Source organism: Pteropus medius, unplaced genomic scaffold, assembly GCF_902729225.1.
Source record: "Pteropus medius unplaced genomic scaffold, Ma_sr-lr_union100, whole genome shotgun sequence".
NCBI classification, from domain to species: Eukaryota; Metazoa; Chordata; class Mammalia; order Chiroptera; family Pteropodidae; genus Pteropus; species Pteropus medius.
Genome location: NW_024342468.1, coordinates 1,377,740 through 1,396,124, shown reverse-complemented (window position 1 = coordinate 1,396,124; position 18,385 = coordinate 1,377,740). Strand labels below are relative to the sequence as shown.

The window sequence follows — 18,385 nt, the reverse complement described above, 5'->3', positions numbered from 1 at the left end:
GGGTGATTATGATGTATCCATGTAGGTTCATCAATCGTAACAAATGCTATTACTCTGATAGAGGATGTCGATAGTGGGGGAAGCTATGCATTATGTGGGGGGCAGGGGAGAATGTCAGAAACCTCTGCACCTTCTCAATTTTGCCGTGAACCTAAAACTGCTCCTAATAAATAGTCCTTCGGAAAAAAAACGTCAAGGATTCCAATAAGCACATGAAAAGACGTTCTACATCATTAGATATCAAGGAAATACAAGTGAGGGATACTTTTAAGCCCCTGGGATGATTGATACTGAAAAGATTCACAACGGGAAGTGTTATACAAGGTTGTAGAATAAATGGAAGTCTTTTTGTTTGTTTTACGCCTACAGCACCTGGTCTTCCTAGGTGATCTCCCATCCAAGTACTAACCAGGCCCGCCCCTGCTTAGCTTCCATTGGGCTTGTTCGGGGTGGCATGGAAGTCTTAACACCTTGTTATAGGAATGTAAGATGGTCAAATCACTTTGGGAAATGGATTGCAAGCGCTCATAACGTTAAAGACAAACCTACTTGAAACCTGAAATTCCACTCCTGGGTATGTATCCAAGTTTAATGAAAACGTGCGTCCGTGAAAGACTTATACAGTGATGTTCATAACAACTTTATTCCTAATAGCAAAAAAGTTAAAACCACCCTATACCCACCAGTAGACGAGTGAAAAAAACCAAATCGTGGTATTTTAACTGTTGCGGTTTTATTCGAGTCTTACAATTGTAACTGTTATTTTATTCTCTTCCTTTTTTTGGTCTTACACTCTCACGCTCATATTTTAAGTACATAAAAATGCCTTGTTAACAAATGTCTAACTTGTAGATAACAGTTGGCTTGATTGAGAACTCTAGAAACAGACTTCAAAGGGAGCTAGCATTCCCCAGCCCGTTTGGTGCTCAAGGATTGACTGCCAGATCCTCCCCAGACCTCGGCGTGGCCAGCTCCAGGTGCCTTATCAGAGCGGCTGCGAAGGAGAGTTCATTGTGCTGACTGGTACCCTCAAAGAGGGGCTCCCCACCCCTCCTTAATTCTTTTGTTTTACTTGCCTCCCCTCCGGGCAGCCTGAGAAACAAGCCAAGGCCAGAAGACAAGATAGATGGCCTTGGCCTTCCCCGTCCCTCCAGGATACAGCTCCCTCTCTGGGACTTTGGCAGGGCTCCCTTATCCCTTGCCCAGACCTCCCCCTATAATAACCTCTGCCTGCAATGAAGCGGCAGGACAGCCTTTGTGACAGAAGCCCGCTGTCCTCTCAGGATGCTGGCTCTTGAATAAACCTGCTTTCCTTCTACCAAACTCTTATCCCCTGAGTTACTGGCTTATGGGCGGCAAGCTGCCGAGCCTGAGCTGGGTAACAGTATTATTCATTTAATGATCCCCTACTCCACGATGAAAATGAGTTGCTGATATATGCAACATCTATGAACCTCACACACTTCGCGTTGAACAAAAGGCAGACAAGAGTACCTAATGTGTAATTCCATTGATATAGAGTTCTAGAACAATCTAAATGATCTATGGGGACGGAAGTCAGATGAGCAGTGCCATCGGGTAAGTGTGGTGAAGGGGATTTACTGCAAAGTAGTCTAAGGGCACTTTCTGGAATGAAGAAAATGTTTCCTATCTTGATTGGAGATGGTTATATGAAATTATGGAGTTGTTAAAACTCCGCAAACCATTCACTTAAAATCCAGGTATTTTATTGTACATAACTATATAAATTATATAAAGTTGACAAAATTAATGGAATATGAGGCAAAAATGAGGATGAATAATGATGGAATCAATAGAAATTATTTTAAAAATTCAATAATTCATTAGAAGACATCCATTTCAAATAGAAATAATGAGTAACAGGCTTTTGGATTGTTGATAATCCAAATAATGATGAGCGAATCACATGATCAAACTGGAAAAAGTACTGAAATTTTAACATAAAATACTGACATAAACTCAATATGGATTGAAAAATGACAAGATCTATGATAACCTGTGGTAATAAGGTGTCATCGGTTTGAAGTATGTAGGTTCAATCACTACACCAGACACTTTTTGTGCTTTGACATCTTACAGCTCATATGTGGAAAAAAGCTTTTATTTTAGCAGAATTTAATTTGGCAAGCTTTCATTTTAGCAGAATTTAATTTGGCAATCCTAAAATTTTACATGACATGATAAAATCATTAATTTGAAACTTTTATGAGCTCGATAAAATTTCATCAACCTTGCTAGAGAAAAGACTGAATTATTTTTAGATTCTCTCTATAAAATGATCTTCAACCTCATTGTCGAGGTAATTAAAGTTTATGAAGCCAAAACATGTAACTTTTACAGAGTTGTGTTTGCACTTTAAATATTTTGGTTTTTTCCCCTTGGATTTTGTTATATCTGTGGGGTTTGTCTATTTTTTAAAAATCGTAGTTTTGCCATTTTACTCCAAATAAATAGTCCCAATTTTTTATTTATAAATTGTATTGCAGTATTTTTAACAACACCCCTTAAGTTGTGTAAGCTTTGGGCTCTACAACTCCTGACTATATTTTGGATCAATCTTGGGACATAATGTTGAGTGTAAAAAGGAATTTTCAGAAAAATGCATTTAGTATAATTTTATAAAGTTGAAAAGCATGCAAAATTTAATCTATTGCTTACATAGTAAAACCAAACATGGTAAAAATATGAGGAAAGGCCAACAGAGGGCTCAGAGAAAAGTTGAAATTATGATTTTAGTGGACACTAGGCACTTTTTGCCTTCATGGGCACTTTCGTCCTTAATATCAAAAAATCATATTTTACGACTTGTTATGAAGGCAAATATATTGTTAAATTCTAAAAGACTTTTTATCCGAAAATTCCACTTTTCTGATCTTATAGGACGTTAAAACATTTTCATGCGTTCCCTAGCCCAAACTTCCATACCTGATGGAAATGTCCCCTTTGTTCAGTATTCAGGATAATATTCTAATTCTTACACTGTGGTGAATAGTTTGGCATTTTATTACATTCTTTCATATTTACTTAAAAAAACATAGGTAATCAATTCTACAAGAATATACATAAAAACGGTTTTCTCAGAAATAGAAATTCAGGTGAGTTTTGCCACCTTATTTTTCTTCAAAAAAAAAGTTTTTTTCCCCTAATAGCCACCCAGATTTTGTTAAAAGTATTACATAAAAATATTTTTTAAAGGATACACAATTTGTAACGCACTGTGGTTTGAAACAGCTTTATAACTTTCTCGTTTGAACATTTAGTTTGAGTAGGGCCTATTTCACAGGGTAGAAAAATCTAGATGGGAGGAGAATAACGGTTTTTGCCCTGTGCGCCAACTGCCAACTCTCGGATTGTTAAATTACCATAACGGTTGTTTAATCACTATAACGGCTTATTTAATTACCATAACGGTCGTCGAGGCTTTCCAGTAAGCCACGCCCCCCACTAGAACGTTCCGGTACTATTTAAGCCTTCGCCCTCGAATTCTTCCTTGGCTTGCTCCTTCTCACTCTTGGGTTAAGGGTCTCCTCGGTAAGCCCATCGCTGACCAACCAGACTGAATCGGCCCATCTCAGTCTCTTCTTTCCTTTACAGCATTGATCAGTATTAGGAATTATTTCTTTTTCTTGTCTTGTCTATTAGATTGAAAGTGGAAAAGCTAGTGGTGATCATCAAAGTCAGTAGTAGGTGTTAAAAAAAAAAAGAGTAGGCTTTTCGGTGGTGGTTTTTATTGTTACAGTATTTTTCGTTACAATATTTAGTATATCCCTTTTCTAAAATACGACGTATATATATTCCCAATTACAATACTTAATGTATCCCTTTTCTGTAAAGTATATCTATTCTTCCAATTACATGTTGATTACGTATTATATTTTAGGTCTTTAAGGGAAATCTAAAGGGCAAAAAATATTCCTTTTCAATCCGTAACCCACTCTGCTGAAACACCTGAGGTGTTGAAAACAGAAAGGGACAGGACGGAAAAGGCAGAAGGGTAAGCCCTTAAGTCACCTGGGCCTGGACCCGTCGGGGCTCGCGCGCCCCTCCACCCGCAAGTGGAACTCCTGGGCGGGGCCGCCCACCAACGCGCGGACGCTTCTGATTGGTCGGGCCCGGCGGCAGGAAATGACGCAAGCCAGGCGCCTCGGCCTCCCGTCCCGCCCCTCGCCGCACCAAAACAAGAAAGTGGCGGCTGGGGCGGTGCCGGCGGCCGGCGGACGGCGCGCAGGGGGCGGGGCCGTGGCTCTGGGTTGGGTAGCGGGGTGCGGAGCTGCACTTCCGCTCTCGGCAGACTGTTTCGCGGAGGCATGGAGGCGGGCTCCGGCCGACGCGAGGTCAAACTGGGTGAGGAGCGCGGCGGGCTCGAGGTCGCAGGCCGGGGGGCGGTCGCGCGCGCGGGGTCGCATCGAGTAACCGTCGCGGCGCGTGAGGGGCCAGGCGGGCAGGGGAGGGCAGTGCATGCTCTGCAGCTTTTCTCCAGAGGATCGCGGCCTCAGGCAGGAGCATTCCTGTGGCGTCCGGCGGGGGGCGGGGGGTGGTCCCTTCTGGTGCCTCCCCCCCTGGCGCCTCCTTGCAGCCCGGTGTCCCGCGGACTCTTCCCCCGCCACACTTCTCCCCTGTTGTCTACACTGTGAGTGTCGTGTGAACTACTTTGGGTCTGGGCTCGCGTAGTGTCCTTGGCGGGGCAGGGGGTGGTGGGGGGGGTCTCACTGTAGAAAGTCGACTTCTGTACTCCCCTTCTTTCTTTCTGCCCCGGAGTCTCGCTTTGGAGAGAGTCCTCCGGAATGGCCACCTGAGCCTTCCCTGCTCCACCTGAAGGTGATGAAGCGCTGACAACCAGCCGAGGGGGCTTTGTCCGCCGCCCTCACCTTCTAGGAGCGGCGGCGTGCCGCAGGCTGGCATGGCCGGAGGGGACTGGGCACGGGGCTTGAAGAACCCTACGCTTAGGAGGAAGAGTTGGCCGCTTAGGAGGAAGAGTTGGCCGCTTAAAGTGACAAGAGACGTTAATTTCGATCCTAGGGCAGATCTTACCTGCATTCGCGCTCTCGGGGAGTTTTTGACGGAGGGCCTTAGCTGTTCCCTGAGTAGGGCCGGTCCCCTGTGGAACTAGTCCCTGTAGAGTCAGAATCCCAGTTACACCATTTCTTCATTGTGCTCCCACAGTCAAGTTGTCTCATCTCTCTGAGCTGGAGCTTTTTCATCAAATGAGAACATCTGGCTCTATTTAATAGAATTGACGTGCAACTCAGATGAAATAAAGAGTATAAAAATCATTTCATCAGGTGTTTTTTTTTCTTATTTCAGAAATGTTCTTTTGGGGCCAGAGTCTGGTTACATGTGAATGCAAATCTTCACCCATTCACAAGTAAGCCCAGGAATCTCAACTGAAAGGATCACTTCTCTGTAAGCCTTAGCCCAGGTAATTATTTTTTAAATAAACATTTAAGACATTTTCTCACTGAATATGTGTCAAGCCCTGGAGTAGAAATGATATACAAAACAGATTCTTGCCCTACAGATTCAGAATTGCTGAGGATGAAGCAGGCGAGTGGTCGAGGTGGGAAGCATAAGTAAACAGCTCAGCCCCGGGTCCGTGCAATGATAGAATCATATGCAGAGTCCTGAGATGACAGAGGAAAGTCATCAAAGACAGACTGGCCAGGAGAGGAGGGTCCGAGAAGCTCACAGACATGATAACACTCAGGGTTGGGTTGCACACGGGTAGTTCTCAAATCTGGATTTTTATCAGAATCTCTGGTGGAATTCTTTAAACAAAATGAATCTGAATTTTATCATAGTATCTCATCTATTTTTTTTTTTAAAGTTTCTTTGGTGAGTTTGATGCACCTTCGGGGTTAAGAACCAGGCAGAGGTATGGAGGGCAGGTGTTCATACCTGGAAGATGGAAGAGCGTCCATAAAGGCAGAGAATGCCAAACACCGTGAAGCATTATAGGAAGAGCAAGTTGGCGGGGGGCGGGGCAAGAGATGATGCTGAAGCCACATCATGGAGGGCCTTGTGTGGTGAGCTCAAAATTTTGAATTTTAAACTGGAGAAGTCATTTGTATTTTCAAAGTCCAGTTTTTTCTGTCCCCTTTGGCAGCATTTTGGAGGAAGAATTGGTGGTAGATCAGATAAGAGGCAGAAGAATTCCACTTAGGCTTCTTCTTAGATCTATACAAATAACAGAAACGTATTAAACTGTGGCAGTGGCAGTCTCACTGAGAATAGCGTACGGACGTGATTGAGAAGGTAGACTCTGGAGCTCAGAGAGATGAGGCTGAGGGAGAGGAGAGTATAGGATAAATTCCCAGGTTACTGGTTTGAAAACTGAAGGGAGGTAATGCTATGGGTATAGAAAATACCACTTTTCAGGGAAGGACTTTGTTCTGTTCTGATTGTTTATTTTGAGGTGCCTGTCAGGCGAGTCGAGATTTCCTGTGCGATTGGATATTGGATATATTTTTGTGGAATTCTTGGCTAGGCCGTCGTGTACGGAGTAGCGGAAATGTAGTTAAGCATTGCGTTACAAGGGTTATACACATTCTCGGTCCTTGAGAAGATTCAGTGTAGGTAATAGTTGAAGCAGTGGTTTGAATTAGGTCACCCAGAAAGAGGATATTGAATGAAGAGGTTAGAGTCCTGAGGAGAAGCCTTTGGAAATTAATATTTAGTGAGGTGGGGGTGGGGGGGAGGAAAAGGTGATTGCGAAAGAGATCGGGTAGAGGAACAGAAAGTGACGTGTTGCCTCAGCTAAAGAATGCACGGTCTGCGTTTTCATGTGCTGTCAAGGAGTCAAAGGACCTCTTGGATTTGGTAAGACAGCTAATTAAGGACCGCAGTGAACACAGTGAAATAAGGGTAGAAAGCACAGTGCAAGGGGACTGAAGAAGTGAATCTAGATTACTTTTTCAAGAAGCTCAATTGGGAAGGAAAGAAGAAAGTGATGGTTATTTGAAGTTTCTGGCTAGCTAATACTGAGAAATGATATCCCCAGGGCAAGTCTGTGGAAAGCTGTACCGCGAGGTATCCTGTATTATTGGCACATCAGCTTGTTTGTACAAGGTAGACATTAATAAAATCAGCTCCTTTTTAAAGAACTTTTTTAATTAAAAGTTTTGGGGTGACATTGGGTGATAAAATCAAATGACTTTCAAGGGTACAGTTCAACAATCTGTCATATATATATTGCATCCTGTGTTCACCACCCAAAGTTAGATTTCCTTCCTAGCCAAATATTTGATACTTTTTACCTTTAACCTACCTCTTCCCTCCCCCCCATTTCCCCTGGTAACCACTAATCCACTTTCCACAAGTCTCAGTTTGCTATGTCTGTCTGTTGCTTTCAGTTTTATATCTTCGTGAAATCATATGCTTTAAAGGAGTCAAAGAACCTATTGGATTTGGTAGTGCAGAGATAATTAAGGGCCGTGGTGAAAACAGTGAAATAAGGGTAGAAACCACATTGCAAAGGGACTGAAGAAGTGAATCTAAATTACTTTTTCAAGAAGTTTAGTTGGGAAGGAAAGAAGAAAGGATGGTTTTCAACTTTTTCTGTTTTACTGAATTCGCTTAGCATGATTATCTCAGAGTCCATCCATGTTGCAAATGGCAGCATTTCGTCTTACGGCCGAGTAATATTCCCTCGTATATATGTACCACATCTTTTATCCATCTGTCATAGGTTGCTTCCATGTCCTGCCCACCATGAGTAAGGCTGCTATGAATATTGGGGTGCACATATCTTTGTGGATAAATGTTTTCAGGTTTTAGGGGTAAATACCGAGAAGAGAGATTGCTGGGTCTTATGGTAATGCTATTCTCAGTTTTTTGAGGAACCTCTGTACTGTTTTTCATAGTGGTTGTACCAGTTTACATTCTTGCCAGCAGAGTAGGAGGCTTCCTTTTTCTCCGCATCTTCTCGACCTGGTTATTACTTGTCTAGTTGATAAACAGCCATTCTAACACATGCGAGGGGATATCTCATTGTGGTTTTAATTTGCATTTCCCTAATAGCTAGTGAAGTTGAGCAACTTTTCATATGTCTTTTGGCTTCTTCGCAACTTTTTATTTGTATGTCTTCTTGGGAGAAGTCTCTTCAAGTCTGCTTGTTTTTTAATTGGATTGTTTTTTTGTTGTTGAGTTGTATGAGTTCTTTATATATTTTGGACATTAGGTCCTTATCGTTGTTTGCAAATATATTCTCCCATTCGGATGGTTGCCTCTTTGCCTTGTTGATGGTTTCTTTTACTATGCAGAAGCTTCTTAGTTTGATAGTCTCATTCATATAGTCTCATTTTTGCTTTTACTTCCCTTGCCTTTGAGGTCAAATTCATAAACTCTCTAAATCCAAGGTCCCTGGGTTTAGTACCTCTGGTTTCTTCTACGCAATTTATTGTTTCAGGTCTTATATTTAGGTCTTTGATCCATTTTGAGTTAATTTTAGTGTATGATGACAGGTGGCAATCTAGTTTCATTCTTTTGCATGTGGCTTTCCAATTTTCCCAGCATCATTTATTGAAGAGGCTTTCCTTTCTCCATTGTGTTTTTGGCTCTTTTGTCGAAAATTATTTAAAATGCATTTTAAAGCTATAATATTCAAGCAGTTTGGTACTGATGTGTAAGTAGACACACAAAATAGTGGATCAGACTAGAGTCTAAGAATGGAAGCAGATAGTTCAAAAATTATTCAACAGATGGCTTTTGATGGGGGATTTCATTAAATCTGCATAATGCTTGGGGTAATATGATCATTTTAACTATACTGATTCTTCCAATCCACGAACACAAAATAACTTTCCATTTCTTTGTGTCTTTTTCAATTTCTTTTAATATTGTCTTATGGTTTTCAGTGTATAGGTCCTTCACATGTTTCATTAGGTTTGTTTCTAGATATTTTATTCTTTTTGTTGCAATTGCAAGATGAATTTTTCCCCATTTTTATGAAAATTCATTGTTAGGATAGGAACACTATGATTTTTTTAAAAATACGGAACGCTCCACGAATTTGCGTATCATCCTTGTGCAGGGGCCATGCTAATCTTCTCTGTATTGTTCCAATTTTAGTATATGTGCTGCCGAAGCAAGCACCGCTGTGGATTTTTGAACATTGATTTTGTATCCTGAAACTATTGTATCTGTTTATAATTTCTGATGGGTTTTTAGTGGAGCCTTTAGGGTTTTCTATATAGAGGATCGTGTTGTCTGCAAAAAGTGACAGTTTTTCTTCATTCTCTGTTTGGATGCCTTTTATTTCTTTCTCTTGCTTGATTGCTCTAGCTAGGATTTCCAGTACTATATTGAATAGTACTGGTAATAGAGGACAGCCTTGTCTTGTTCCTGATCCAAGAAGGAAAAATCAACTCGTTTTGATGCGTGGGAAGTGGTACTTACTTCTGTCCTGCAGCTTAATGGTTCCCTGGATACCTCATCTGTGGTTCAGTAATGGTGCCAGGCAGTTGAAGTGAACAAAACTGACCTCCAGAAGAACAGAGTTGTGCAGAAACTTAGAAGATTCACAGTCCTCTACAAGTAATTTTCCCTCAAAAGAAAAATTATGACATGCCCTATTCGGAGTTTGTTGGGCTTAGCTTTCAGGCCTGTGATGATTTTCGATTTGAGGACATAAGCACACACATTATGGCCATTTGGGAGGAATCACGGAAATGTTTCTGTTGCTGGAGCACACCGTGGCACCGTTCTCTGTGTTCTAGATTCCATGGCACTTACAGAGCATGTGGCAGTCACTCCCACCTCCTCTGAGAAAAGTTAGTCTTTGTGGAGTGGAGATAGGCTAGCTCTCTGAGGGGAATAAAAAGCAGACTCCATAATTTTCTTAATGGAAAGTTTGTTTTGCTAACTACGCTTTTAAAATGTCATAGAGGTATCATTTGTACTTCAGTCCCTTAGTTTCAGTTTATGCAGTCTTTTACTCTTGTCAAATCATGCTCAAAACAATTAAGAAACCTCAAAGAAGTTTCACTTTCTATTGAATCTGAGTTCACTCCCCACATTGACTTAGATCACCAGAAAAAAACTAACTTCTCTGCAGACTTCTTAGTATTATGAAATTGGCCTTTCAGATATAAGAAATTCTCCTTTGAATAAAATAATTTTATATTCTGCAGTGACTAGTAATGTTCACGGTTACTTCGTAGTCCCTAATTTGCAACAAGGCAGGCATCAATCAGCTTAATTGAATTAGTATCAGGAAAGGGCAGGACTCTCCCGCTGAACTGGCATCCTTTTTTTTTTTTTTCCCCTCAAGTGAGAACTGTGTCCCTCATGTTATCTTTTGTTCTGCTTTTCAGGAAACCGAATTTAAGACTTAGTGAAATTAAATTTCTTCTGTATAAATTTGGATTGCTCTCTCTTTTTAAATCTCCTTTTTAAATGTCCTTGTCTATATGTAGTACATCAATGTTGAAAGCTTTCCTAAATTCTTTTTAGGTGCAGGAAGAAGGTACGTAATATTTAATAAGTTTAAAAATTAATAAGTATTTGATTATAAAATCAAAATGTGTATTTAATTATGCTTATACATTTATATATAACTCTTTAATCATGGATGTAAGAAGAAAATAAGTAGTTTTTTTAAAAAAATCAGTTTAAAGAACTGGCATTATGCCACAAAAACCTGAGCATTTAAATGATTTCTGTCAAGATGTCATAAGCAGAGATTATGCACTCCGAATTTTAGGGTGATACGCATTCACAAACCTCACTGCCAAGTTTCTGTGCTCAAATATTCAATGATTTGGGTCATATTTCTTAACCTTTTACTGTCCTCTCTCCCTCCCTGAAAGGAAACATTTTATACATTTTTTCCTATGAGTTTCCCGTGACTTTTAATATTAGTGATATATTGTATATCCCTCTGTGTACTGTATGTTTATCTGTGCTCTATGCATAAAAAGAGTAAGACTTTACATAATTAAGGTCAGGTTTGTAACTTTTTTTTCCCATTAGGCTGATATTTTACGTAGTTAGGGTCAGGTTTCTCCTGATGAGGTTTGTTAGCTGATTCCCCGTGAATCAGTAGTCTCATGAAAGAACACTTGCTCTGATTTCCTTCGGGTGTGGTTTTCCTCTTCGTTGTTTCAGACTGGCTGATACCTGTTTAGATAATACCCACTCGGGCTTGCCTTCTGTTTTCCTCATGAGTAGACGGGGGTGCTACGGGTTTGGAGAAACAGACTGCAGAGTTGGAGCTGCTTCCTCATCACATGTCGGGTTATCAGCATGACGTCACCAGCGATGTTGCCCCTGATCCCTTGGTTTGGGTCATGTTGGCCAGGTGTCTCCACTGTGAAATCCCTGCTTTTCCTTTTGCGTGCTCTCTTCTCTGGAGGCGGGCCACCAAGTCCAGCCCATGTTCAAGATGGGGTGGGGTTAAGTTCCTGGAATGGAGAATACTGATATGTATTATTTGAAATTCTTCTATATGGAAGGTTTATCCCTTCTCCTACATTTGTTTATTCAGTCATTTATTTATGCCACTGTGAACTCACGCGTATTAACTTTATACTGTTGGCTCTACTCCACTAGTACATTTATTTTGTCCAGAATGTTTGAGCTTTGGCCATTGAGAGCTCTCTTGGGTTGGCTCCTGGGTCCCTTTGATATGCCCCCACCCTTTTGTATTTTGAGCGCTTTCTGGCTCTGTGAGGTGCTCCAGGCTCACCTTGGTATTGTTCCTGCCCCCAACTTCTCCCTCTTTCCCTCCCTCATTTATTTTCATGCAAACATTTGCTTTTTGTTTAGCCACAATATAACGCTGACTGACAGCACCCTATTGGCTTTTCTATGCATTTCGTTCGGCATAAAAATAGAGCATCTCAGCTTACTTTTATTATACCTCATTAGAGTTCGAAATCTCTAGATTCTGGCTTCCATCCTATTTGCTGGTCCTCCCAGTTTCATGCCATCTGCATTTCTGATAAACGTGCCTTGCATATCTTCTTTGACATCTTTGACATATTTGGTTCTTGGAATTTCCTGGTACCATCTTGCTACTTTGCTCTCCTTGAGATTGCTAGGATTTGGAAAATTATTTACTCTTAACCTTTTCACTTGAGTTTGGATGGTGGAGGCTCTGATGGTATTATAAAAACTAAAGTTGGACACAGTCAGAAACTTGAAGTATGGGACTTAGTAGCAACAGGTTAACATTTGTCGCTGTTACAGTGCGTTGATGAGTAGTGAATTATGGGCAGTGATGCTCTATGGCAAATTCATGTATATATACTTTCTAAGCAAGAGATAGCCCTTCTCTGGGTTTTTGTTATTGGTGTGGATTAATATTTATGGATTTTTATGCCTTCAGGGATTTCTGGAACATGGCATCTGGGAGTGTGAGATTCCTTGAGGTTTCGACGGGGTTCCAGTCCGTCTCTAGCTCACTCCCCACTCTGCTTTGGCAGCACCGATAATTCCGTCTCAGTGTATTTTCTACGTGTGTTACGTAGTTTTGAGCCTTCTTTATAGCACAGCTGTATATTGCCTTATGATGTTTCTAACTAACAGTGCTTTCATTTCATTATATTTTTCGCGTGTCATAAGTTTTTAAGAGTGGGCTCAGAGTTTAGTCCGTGATTGACAGGCTGGCCAGCAGATGGCTCTGGACATGGTGGAGGCGCATTTTAAGTGAGGGCGAGGGGCGTTAGGCGGGGGCATACCCATTCACACAGAATGGGCCGAAGTATTGCTTTGTTTCTTTCCTTCATCTTTGCCATCTTTTCTGAACGTAGGTGCAGAATGAGCACATGCTGTTGGTGTACGCCAGGTGGCGTTTCCACCGTCGACTTCCTGAAGCTCTATGCGTCCGAGACCCCATCCAGTGAATTTCAGACCGCCGACGAAGACCTCTGCTACTGCTTGGAGTGTGTGGCCGAGTACCACAAGGCCAGGGATGAGCTGCCGTTCTTGCACGAGGTAATTTCCAGTAGATGTGTGATAGTTTTCAGAGTTTGATACCTCAGAAGAGAATAAATTTGAACTCTGTTGGAAGCGTTCAGGGAACTGGTTGTTTACACTTTGAAGGCTGATACACTTTTGGTAAATTCATTGCTGACTTAATGCTCGCTGACTGATGGAATGGAATTGAAACTTAAGGCAGAATTTTCTGACTTCTCACCTTTAAGTCAGTTTGACAGGAAACAGTTTTTTGAAATGAAGTGATGTTTGGGGGTTTTTTGGTTTATGTTTTTATGTCAGACTTTGACAGTGTTAGTGATGTCTGAATGGCTTGGGTTATTTTATTGGTTCATCTTTTTTTTTCTCATTTCATTTTTTTAATGGTAAATGGTATAAACCTCTAAAGGCAAGTATATTTTTCTAGTTATATTAACCAAAATGAAACATGTAATTTTAAATACTTGGCTTTGAATATTTAGTTTATCTGATGAAAAACAGAACACAAACCACAGATATATCTACAGTAGAGAAAGAAGGGGAGGGGGTGATTATTTATGAATTTGTTCAGAAAACTTTTGCATTTGCAAAATTTCCTAGTTGTGAGGCTAACCATTGTCTTAAACCAGCTGATGTGTAAGGTGAGTACCAATAGCTGGAACATAGAAGGGAAGACGTGGAAGGCGTGGCTCATGCCTTTGACAAAGAAGCTCCAGCTTCTCCTTTCCTTTTTAGTAGAGTATACTTGGTAGGGGTGTTGAGATATTTATAGCAACCTTGCAAAAGTGGTGTTTAAACATCTCTTGCTCTACGTCCTCATATTTGTGTATCAAAAAAATGGCCATGTTCAGTGACTATTTTCTTCAAATCTAATATGTGATATTTAGTACTTCTGAATTTTTATAGTTAGGAGAAGGCTTTCTAGAAAGATCATCACATCCAGTGTATTTTGTTGATAGTAAGATATATAAAGCATATTGCCTATTTTTGTTTTCCTGTAGGTTTTATGGGAATTAGAAACCCGACGTCTCATAATTCATTTTGAAAAATCCATGAGGGCAGAAATCGAAGATGATGATGAATTATACATAGTGGACAACAATGGAGAGACACAGCTGTTTGACTTTACTGGCCAAGACTTTGAAAATAAGCTTCGGGTTCCTCTTCTTGAAATCCTGAAATATCCTTATCTGCTCTTACACGCACGTGTTAGTGAGTATCTGCATGTCCCACGAGTTACGTCAGTTTTGTTATTTCAAGGATTGTAGGAATTTAGGTTTATCTTTATTGAAAATCTGTTCGTTAAACATAGACTACTTAATATTTTTCCCAACGTTTTGTTACCGAAGATTCTAAACAAAATAATTTTGTGGTGAACACCACATACGCACCACACAGATTCTGCAGTTGCTAACATCTCGCTATATTTGCTTTATCACATATTTATTCATCTGTCCATTTAGTTAATTTTTATTCTTGTAATTTGTAACAGGGTTTCTCAACCTTGGCGCTACTGATATTTTAGACGGGGTGATCATTGTTTGGGGGGCTGTGCTGTCCATTGTAGGATATTTACTAGCATCCTTGGCCTCTGTCCACTAGATGCCATAGCGTCCTCCTCTCCCTTGACCCAGCCGTAAAAACCAAAAGTGTCCAAATACTGCCAGATGTCCTTTGGAAGTCGGGAGGGGCAGAATCACTTCTGGTTGAGAACTGCTGGGCTGCAGTGGTTTTCATTAATCATTGTGGCATAGCGTATCATGGCCGCCTAGATTTTTGGTCATTTATATTTGCATTTCTTAATATGAATCTCTTAAAAGCAATACCTTTAAGGGATCTGATATCTAGTTCATTTTAACATCTTTCTCAGTAATTGCAAAATGTATTTTGGCTGATTTGTTTAGAGTTCAATCAGGAATGATACATTGCATTTGGTTCCTATTTCTTAAGTCTCTCTTAATTCCACATAGTCTGTTTGTACATACACGCGCACAGACCTTTTTGTTGTTTTTTCTTAACTGACTTGTTGAGACCATGTAGTTGCCCTGTAGAATAAATAATGCACTTTGGGGATTATTCCAATTGCTTTCTTGTGATATTAAACTTACGTCTCTATCCTCTGTATTTTCAGTAAACTGGAAAGTCGATCTAAAGATTTAATTAAATCTTTCTAAATTAAAATAATTAGATTTTAAAATTCTAAGTCATTTTTCAAACATTAAAGACTATTACTTCTAGGAAAGTGTGTGTGTGTGTATAAGCTTAGTAGTTTTTCACAAACTAAACACACCTCTGTAGCCACCACCCAGATGAAGAAAATACCAGCACCCCAGGAAGTCCCCTCACGCTTTCCTAGTCAGTATCTCTTACTCAGTGCCTGCCACTGTTACTGAGTGTTCTTTGAAGCTTGACAGACTAGAGTTGATTCAGCTGATCGTGTAAATGTGTGGTTTATTCTGTTCATGACACTTCTGAAAGAGTAATGAAATTTCCATAGAGCAGCAGGAATTAATACAGTGCTGGCATGGATAGGCTAATGGGACAGAGCAGAGTCCAGAAGTTCACCACGTGTGTTTGGGGAGTTTAGTATCTAATGGCGGTAGTGTTTCACACCAGTGGGGAAAAGGAATTATTCAGTAAATGAGAGTAGGACAAAATAGTCATTGGAGGGAAAAGCTGACTTTATTATTATCACTCCAGTCCATGTGAATCAAAATGTAAGATGCCAATGGAATTGGATCTATAACCAGACTTCTAAGCAGACACCCTATGGAGATAATTATGCCAAGGGTAAAAAAAAAAGATGTATATACTAGTCAGAATCATTCATAGGAACCACACTGTAATGAACCAGTTAGTCTTTCAGATAGGTAAATATTATTCCTAAATTTACATGATCAGCCTTTTTATGCCACACTTAAAAAAAAAAAAAGGAACACGTTTTCATTTACTTGAAACAACTGAAGGAGCCAGATTTAGGGAATCTTGTTAAGTCGATAAGATTTATGTCTTATGTATATTGCTTTATTTCTTCTGTGTAGATGAATTATGCGTTGAAGCACTTTGTCGGATGGAACAGGCCAATTGTTCCTTTCAGGTTTTTGAAAAGCATCCTGGGGTCTATTTGTTTTTGGTCCATCCCAATGAAATGGTGAGTATGAGCGTCGGGCAGTGGAAGGACGTATTCTACTTTCACATATATAGATAGCTGTAGTAGAAGTGTTGGGTGTGTGTTTTGTTGAAAATGTTCATCAAGATTATTTTCATTTTGTAAAATGACTATAGTTAAGTGGAGGTGCTGTGGGGTTAAAGAAGAGATCCAAGAGGATAAGAGAATATTTCTGACGGGTGATGATTCAGCTTAAAAGACAGATAAGGGAGTACTTTGAACTTCTTTCAGTCTGTCGACCTGAACCAACGAAGAACTTCCTCTTTTGCTTTCCTTGCCTGCCTACCCTACTCCAAGCACACGGAAATACTGGTTAAAACATTTTGCTAATTGAAAACAATTGAAAAAATTATTTTGCTAATAGATGAGATTTTTTAAAGTCTGGGGGAAGAGGGTGAAGGAGGGGAGGGTAGGAAATCCAGTTCCTAGGTACTGAAAATGAAGAGGGGCAGACGAATCAGAACAGAGCAGAGAGCAGCACCAGAGTACTGAAGCCCGACATTGAGCCTATTGCCCAGGTTTTTATTTTGACTTTCTTTTCTTTTTTTTTCTTTCCTTTTTAAAATTTTGTTATGGAAAATTACACACAAAAGTAGAATGGTATAATGAGCTCTCATATGTTCATCACTGAGCTTTATCAGTTATCAGTACATGTCAATATTCTACTACTGCCTTTTTGGATTAGTTAGAGCAAACCCGAGACACCAGAGCGTTTCATCCATAAAAATACTTCCGTATGTGTCTCTAAGAGATGAGGACTTTGTATTTTTTTTATTTTTGTCGTCTCGATGTGGCTGCTGCTTTATATCCTTAGTTACAGGAGTCCTGGTCGCCCAATCTGCGGGGGGGTTCTCCAGGGCGGTTCTGTAATTGGGTTGCGATTTCGATGTGGTCACGGGAGGAGGCGGACACGGACGGCATTTACCTACTCCGCCATCGTGACTGGGAGCCCATAAGGTCTTTTTAAAACAACAAAGCAATGCTATCACCGCGCTGAAAATAATCTTTTAATGTCATATTCCTAGCCAGCGTTTAAATGAATGGAGATGATTGCCTCAGAAATGCTTTATTAGGGTTAGTTTATTCAAATCAGGATCAAATAAGGTCCACACTTTGCATTAATTAGTATCTCGTGTCTTTTAAAATCTAGAGGGAATCCTATTTTCTTACCTAGTTTTTTGTTGTCTGTAGAATGAAGTAGCAACTCTCTTCTGCTTTCAGGTTCGGCGCTGGGCCATCCTGACCGCAAAAGGCCTGGGGAAAGTGGACAGGGACGATTACTATGACTTACAGGAGGTTTTGACTTGCCTCTTTAAAGTCATCGAGTTGGGGCTTTTAGAAAGTCCAGACATTTATACTTCCTCTGTCCTCGAGAAGGGTAAACTGGTTCTTCTGCCCTCACACATGTATGATACTACAAACTACAAAAACTATTGGCTAGGTGAGTGTGTTGTCCCTACACAATTATAATTTGTATTTTTCTATAGTTTTTATGAGTATCCTGCAAAGAGAGTGATCTCTTGGTAATCTTATCAAAATGCGAAATACAAGATTTCATAGTTTCCAGTTCTTCTGTCATTGATGTAACTATTACACATCTCGTTTTAAACATTATTTATCCTAGAAACTTTCTATGTAGGAGGTAACATTTTCAAGTATGGCAAGTAGATCTTTTATGTAAAGCAATATTAGATATAACAAAATATTAATAGAGCAGGTGACTTTAATAGGTTTGATCTATTTAAAACAAAGGTCTAATCCAACTCAGAAGAGGCCCACCTGCTTTACTGAGTCTAGGTCTTATAGTCATGTATCATATTTGGCAGTGATTGGCACTTGAAATGTGATGATCTTAAAATTGAAGCCATGTTAGATTTAATGAAATATGAAATGTGTGGCAGTCATCTTAGATATTGTTTTCTAAGCACGTTTGTACTGCATTCCCTTTTTGTTCTCAAATCAGTCTGCTATCTCGTTATTTAGGAGCAGTTCTGTGTGAAAATGCCAGAGTTAAATGTGTGAGCAACTGGATACTGTTTCGCTTTATCTTTCTGCCATGTTACTTTTATCAGCTAAGCCAGAGAAGGCATTAGAATATAACTTAATTCAAGAAAACTGAATGATCTTACAGGTATCTGCATGTTGCTTACCATTCTTGAAGAGCAGGCCATGGATTCACTGTTGTTGGGCTCGGACAAAGAGAACGATTTTATGCAGTTGATACTTCACACCATGGAGAGGCAGTCAGACGGTAATGAACTCTGTCTGCTAAATGCTTTTGAA

General features: G+C 40.2%; 1 protein-coding gene and 1 non-coding gene across 5 annotated transcripts in view; one reads left to right on the top strand and one right to left on the bottom strand.

Moving 5' to 3' along the window:
- The first annotated feature begins 4,211 nt into the window (after window positions 1-4,211).
- Window positions 4,212-18,385, top strand: part of SETX (senataxin) — a 55,926-nt gene continuing 41,752 nt past the window's right edge. For 2 of the 4 annotated variants that reach the window (XM_039862919.1, XM_039862922.1), the window contains exons 1-7: window positions 4,212-4,365; window positions 5,326-5,440; window positions 12,771-12,954; window positions 13,935-14,145; window positions 15,975-16,084; window positions 17,324-17,543; window positions 18,234-18,353. In XM_039862919.1, the coding sequence (XP_039718853.1) occupies window positions 12,778-12,954; window positions 13,935-14,145; window positions 15,975-16,084; window positions 17,324-17,543; window positions 18,234-18,353 (838 nt within the window). In that variant the 5' untranslated portion in view covers window positions 4,212-4,365; window positions 5,326-5,440; window positions 12,771-12,777. The remainder of the gene's footprint in view (window positions 4,366-5,325; window positions 5,441-12,770; window positions 12,955-13,934; window positions 14,146-15,974; window positions 16,085-17,323; window positions 17,544-18,233; window positions 18,354-18,385) is intronic. The other 2 variants (XM_039862920.1, XM_039862921.1) reach the window with 2 other exon arrangements.
- On the bottom strand, window positions 9,005-9,111 carry LOC120602768 (U6 spliceosomal RNA). The gene has a single exon (XR_005652835.1). It is a non-coding gene; the product is annotated as a U6 spliceosomal RNA (small nuclear RNA).